Raw genomic sequence first — 5,940 nt, forward strand, 5'->3', positions numbered from 1 at the left:
AAGTGGGTGAAGGGAGACGTTGGATAGGGCAAGATATGACAAAATAATAATTTGTAGATTATTAAGAGCTCATGAGAGAGGGGGTGGCAGGAAGGTTGGGGGAAAAATGAGGAGCTAATGCCGGGGGCTTAAGTGGAGAGTAAATATTTTGAGAATGACAAGGGCAATGAATGTACAAATGTGCTTTACACAACTGATGTATGTATGGTTTGTGGTAAGAGTCGTATGAGCCCCTAATAAAACGATTAAAACAAAAAATTCTCATGGGTTCTACATTTTCTGGAATCAAGGTGGCTGGAAGAACCCTGAAATTATGGCCCTGAGATAATCTTTTTGACTTAAACCAAAATAGGCCCTAAAGTCTTCTTAAATGCAAACATGAGTTTAGCTTAACTAGTATAACATGTCTGCCTAAGCATAATGCTCTCTTAGAATCACCTATATGAGAATCAAGGATCCCCTGGCAGAGCCGTGAGTTAAGTATCGGGCTGCTAGCAGGAAGGTTTGCCTTTCAAACCCACCAGTCATTCCATGGGAGAAAGTGAGGCACTCTGCTTCTACACAAATTTACAACTTCAGAAACCTTGATGGGCAGCTCTCCTCTGGCCTATGGGCTGCTCTGAGTTGAAATCTACTCAACGGCAGTGGGTTTCGGTTTACATGGGATCAAACTGACAACAGAAACCAGAAAGATGAGGGGGCGATGAGTTTATGCTAATGGGAGAGGGGAAACTCAGAAAGGAGGTGAAAATAGTTGCGCAACTCCAAGAAGGTTACTGGCTTGAACATCTAGAAACCACTGAAATGGTGTATGTTTTACTGTGTACAGTCACAACCACAACAAAATTAAAATCTTTTTCAAAAATTGATAATGTCGGTTACAATACAGATTTAGGATTCAGATAAATACAAACTGAACCATGCCCACTCAACATTTTTACAGGCCTGTAGGCAGCCCCATTCTAATTTAATACCTGTAGTCGCTCCTGTTCTTTCTGTAACATTTTTCTCAGAATTTCTACTTTCTGGTTATGAACCACATTGTTTTCCTCCTAGAAAAAGATTGAAAAATAATAAGCACATAAGAGAAAGAACTAATGCAGGGGCAGTAAAAGCTAAAACAGAGACAACACGTCCCCTGATGGTTTGTGCCTCGGTTCCAATTTTCGATACCTATGAGGGTGTTCTTTATCATTGGCAATCAGTTAGAAGGCAGGCTGTTTGATACACAATTTTAAAGATAAAAGATTACAGAACCCACTCCTGCCCTTAAAGAAAGATACACGAAAAAATACTGTGACAAAATCGTAGAAACCTGTATTAAACAAAAAGAGCACAATGTGAACGGCTGTTTCACGACACACCCTCCCATCTAGGTCTATCTGCATCCGAAGGGAGCGTTTCCACTTCCTGGGGAATTCTGTGCTCTTTACTTTCCACCAGAGCCCAACCGCAGTGTCAGCAAGCTTGTCAATGTTCTTCGAGTTTGAGGAAGAAAATGAGGTCGAAGCAGTCACAGTCGGGACTGTAGAATGAGTGGTTACGATTCCCAATGAAGTGCTCACACAACTTGCCCTTTATGACCCTCAAAGAAGGAGCAGAAACATTCTCATGATGGAAAAACATGCCTCCATGTAATCCTCCGGGACTTGTTCTGACCAATGCAATGTTCCGTTTTCCTAAAGCTTCCTCATGGGTGCCCCACAGCGGTCCTATGACCTTGGAGTTCAGCAATACAAACTGCCCCTCTGGAACCCTCAAAAACCAGTTCCCGTAGCTTTCGGAGCTTACCTCCCCGCTCTGCCTTGCTCGCCTCTGATGTCTTCCAACCAGCTTTAGAACACTTGACCCATCGAGGAACTGTTGCTTTGCATGAGGGGTCCCCCACCCTGTGCAGTTATTGTAGAGCTAGGGCGATTTGGGAAGATGCGCACTAAAGTTTTGTGAAAAGTTTGGTATTAACCCAGACCTCAAAATCTTATTTTTCATAACACAAAGCACACTTTCTTTTGAAGGCACCCGACCTAACAAGACTAAGACAAGAGAATTTGTCTGCATCCAAGCAATAATCATGTCAAACATGTTTGACTTGGGATAAACACGTGCATGTAGAAACAAACTCTAGTAGCAATAGTTTTTATTTACCCTTAAATTTACTAAATGGGCTTCAAAAGAACATAGAATACTTAAATTAGTTGGTGAAATTGCCTACCCCAGTATATAAGAAATAGAGTATTATGTACTCTGCCTCAAACTCGATGCTCACTGTCTCTCTTTATCCAATGAGTCTTCCTACCGCCATCTCATGACCATATCACTCTCACTCAAAACCATGTCATGGGTTCTGACTGCCAATCCAGTGACAGACACAAGATGATTTTCAAAATAAATAGGCAAGTTACTTAATTCAAGAGCATTTCCCTCGATATACATCCTCACTAGGCACTACTTATATACTACACTCGATATACTACCCCAAAATACTTGATGCTTACCTGGATCATCACCTTAGTTTATTCTTTCTACCTGGCTTGCCTTACTCTCATCTCTACCTCATAAATATTACCTGTGTTCCAAGGTTCAATTCAAATACTAGCTTCTATAAAGTCCTTCTTGATCTCAAATAAATATTCATCTTCTTCCTAATAGAACTTAATACAATTTCCCCTAAGGAGATCTCTATTCTGCCTTTATACACTCTTAATTCAATCCAAATCAAGAGAAGTTTATTAAACACCCACCATATACATCAAGCCACAGTCTAAGCATTGAGGACAAAAAAGCAAATAAAAGTCACAGAAAGTCCTTGTCCTCTGAGCCTATATTCTAAGACTTCAGTGCAGGGGTCCTCAAACTTTTTAAACAGGGGGCCAGCTCAATGTCCCTCAGACCCGTTGGAGGGCCGGACTATAGTTAAAAAAAGAAAACTATGAACAAATTGCTATGCACACTGCACATAACTTATTTTGAAGTAAAAAATAAAGGGGGCAAAAACACCCGGTGGGCCGGATAAATGTCCTCGGCGGGTGGCATGTGGCAGCGGGCCGTGGCTTGAGGACCCCTGCTTTAGTGAATGAACCTAAGGTAAGCTAATCATATTCTCACGGCTGCCACACTGTTCCATATATGACACTTGTTTAATATCTGTTAAGTTAAATCTAGGAGCCCTACTAGTGGAGTGGTTACGAGTTGGGCTGAGATGTGCATGGTCGGCAGTTTGAAATGCCCAGGAGCTCTGAGGGACAGACTGGGCTTTCCACTTTCTTAAAGAGTTACAATCTCAGGAAACCCACAGGGGGTCGCTATAAGTCAGTAATAACTCAATGGCAGTGAGTCCTTTTGTTTGATGTTAAATCTACTATCTCTACAAAACACTCTACAGAATCATTCTAAAACACTATGCATACTTTTATGAAAAATTATTCTCTTGGATTTTGAACATAAATTTGTTTGCCAACCCAATACTTCAAAACGCATATAAAGCAAAGACATGATTGTCCAACTGAAAGAGTGCTAAGAAGTATTCGTACTCTTACCCCCACGAGCACAGGGCTAGTGATCCTCTCCATATTCCCAGATGCTCCAGGAGAATGAGGGGACGTCATGAGGGGAGACATATGTCCAACGACGGATGGCTCTACTTCAGGGTCAGCTAGTGGGATCTGGGGCGACCCAGGCGGTCGTCCCTGCACTGTGAGAGCTACATAGGAACCAGCTTGAGGAGGAGAGATGGGAAAAGATAGGAAGAGAAAAAACACCATGTCAACAAACTTTTTATATTATTTCACTACATGATCTTTATCCAGGTAGGTGAGAAAGTCCCAGGAGTTGCTAAATATTTGTCTACAGAAAAAAGGAGCCAATAGCCATTTCTTTTTTGACTGCCATAAAAACCTAGGGGGGAAAAATTTCCCCGTTTACAGAGAGCAAATTAGTGCAGATAAAACCAGGATTGCGTAAAAGAAACAGCAACAACAAAATGAAAACCCTAAGGACTTTTTCTTTTTACTTTGAGAAGAGAGATGTAGTACCAGCCACCCACGACTGGCTATGCTCAGTTGGTTTTTAAATGTAAAAATTAAGTTGCCATATTTTAAGATGCAACTAAATAGGCAGATTTCACTAATATTCTGGTACATAATGGTGCAACTTTAAATTAACTTTACAAAAGGAAAATGATAGCAAGATACCACCAAACGGGGATGAATACAATGAACACAAGGTGAATGTTTTAGACTTGTAGGACATAGGATGTAAACTCATTAGACATATTACATGGGGGGAAAATTCTAGAAAGCAAAATTCGTCATCAGAAAGATTCAACAGCAGACATTCATTACTTAACCAGTCCCCACCAGAAACAAGGTGCTCCAAATAAATGCCTTTTCTAGATAGGATTTTTACATGAAGACGGTATTTTGCTTAGTGGATAGAACTAATAAATATAGTTCACAACCAATTTAACCCTTCTATATACTCAAAGTCAATACCATAACCATTAATCTTTTCACAGTGTAGTGAGGTCCTAAAAACTGTTACACTGAATGGTCCATAATTGCTATATTTTTAGTTTCCAGTCCTAACTTCCACTGACAGGAAGTCCTTTGTCAGACCTTCTTCACTGGGCCACGTGCTTGTTTCCAATAGCTTCCTAGCTCTTCCTCCCTTCAACCATTTCTAAACTGTTCTGAGCTGAAATCACTTTTATTATTTGTAAAATAAGCATTAAACTGTAGCGCAGACATGAAGGAACTATGCTGTCAGTATAGTCCACAGGCTTTAAGGCATGCCAAATTTATAAATGATTTTGGCTACTCAATTATTTTAATGCTTAACATCAAAGTTTTCAGTTAGGTTCTGGCTGCTGGGGACAAAGAAAAGCAATTGCCTAAGTCCTAGGATTTAATCTCTTCTCGACTTTTTATTGTGATTAGGGTGAAAGTTTATTCATGTACATTTTGTTTTTATGACACTGATTGCAGTCTCCACAATGTAATGGCACCTCTCCAACTTCTTCCCTGTGTTTGCGATTTCCTCCCTCTTGAGGATTATCCCATCACAAACTCTGCCCTTTTGATCTCATGTGTTGGACTGTTCTAAGGGGTGCATACCTCTCTGGTATTACTGCTTACTTCCTAGACCTGTCTACTGTTTGGTTAAAACTTGACCCATGGACGTGAACGCAGTTTCAGATCTGGAAAGTGGCTAAGACCAGTCACAGGCTTTTCCAGAATCTGTCAAGTAAGTCAGGTCTGTCTGATGATTTGGGGTATTGTTCCACATTTTCCTACCCAAGTACCTCCACTGGAGTCCCTTTCAGAGTGGTGAGCCATGGTGGCTGGGTACAGAGCCATAGTGGCTGGGTACAATCTAGTGCATCTCGTCTCAGAGCTGTGAAAGCTGAGGTTCACAGATTTAATTTTTTTACATAAAATGTATATTCAATGAGCTAAAAATATACCTCCGATAGCTACAAGACTAATCTTATTTTTATATTCTGTAGTGGTTAGACATCAGACATATACTTATAGCTTCCATGATCATAGATCATATTTGTATAGCACATAAAAACGCATAAACCATAATCTCAAAACTGTATTCTCAAAAATCTCAAAATCTGAATAATCAAATTTATTCAAATATGGAGATCTAATTTTGATCATCACATTTTATTAAAAATTTACCACGGGTTAAAGATATGATCCAAGTGGTCCTGTAGAGAACTGGTATTCTGATGAAAAGGGAGAGGAATTCTGCCGGCTTAGGGCTGCTGTAAGTCAGAACTGATTCAATGGCAATGAGTGGCATAGAAAAACTGGAAAAATCAGGAGGCCAAGAAAGAATCTAGTTCAGTGAGTTTACTCTAAAGATGTTCACGTACTCAGAAGAGGGAGAAAGGGGGACTGATCGTAATGATCAACATATAACCTGCCCATTGGG

General features: G+C 40.3%; 1 protein-coding gene across 3 annotated transcripts in view; it reads right to left on the bottom strand.

Annotated features, from left to right (window-relative positions):
* The window catches only part of ARHGEF12 (Rho guanine nucleotide exchange factor 12), a 181,208-nt gene that overhangs the window by 68,129 nt on the left and 107,139 nt on the right, over nucleotides 1–5,940 (bottom strand). For all 3 annotated transcript variants that reach the window (XM_045283559.1, XM_004712819.3, XM_045283560.1), the window contains 2 exons: nucleotides 3,537–3,715; nucleotides 975–1,052 (listed from right to left, as the gene is read on the bottom strand). In XM_045283559.1, the coding sequence (XP_045139494.1) occupies nucleotides 975–1,052; nucleotides 3,537–3,715 (257 nt within the window). The remainder of the gene's footprint in view (nucleotides 1–974; nucleotides 1,053–3,536; nucleotides 3,716–5,940) is intronic.

The sequence above is a fragment of the Echinops telfairi genome, unplaced genomic scaffold, assembly GCF_000313985.2.
Source record: "Echinops telfairi isolate 266 unplaced genomic scaffold, ASM31398v2 ScPeMD7_7463;HRSCAF=8501, whole genome shotgun sequence".
NCBI classification, from domain to species: domain Eukaryota; kingdom Metazoa; phylum Chordata; class Mammalia; order Afrosoricida; family Tenrecidae; genus Echinops; species Echinops telfairi.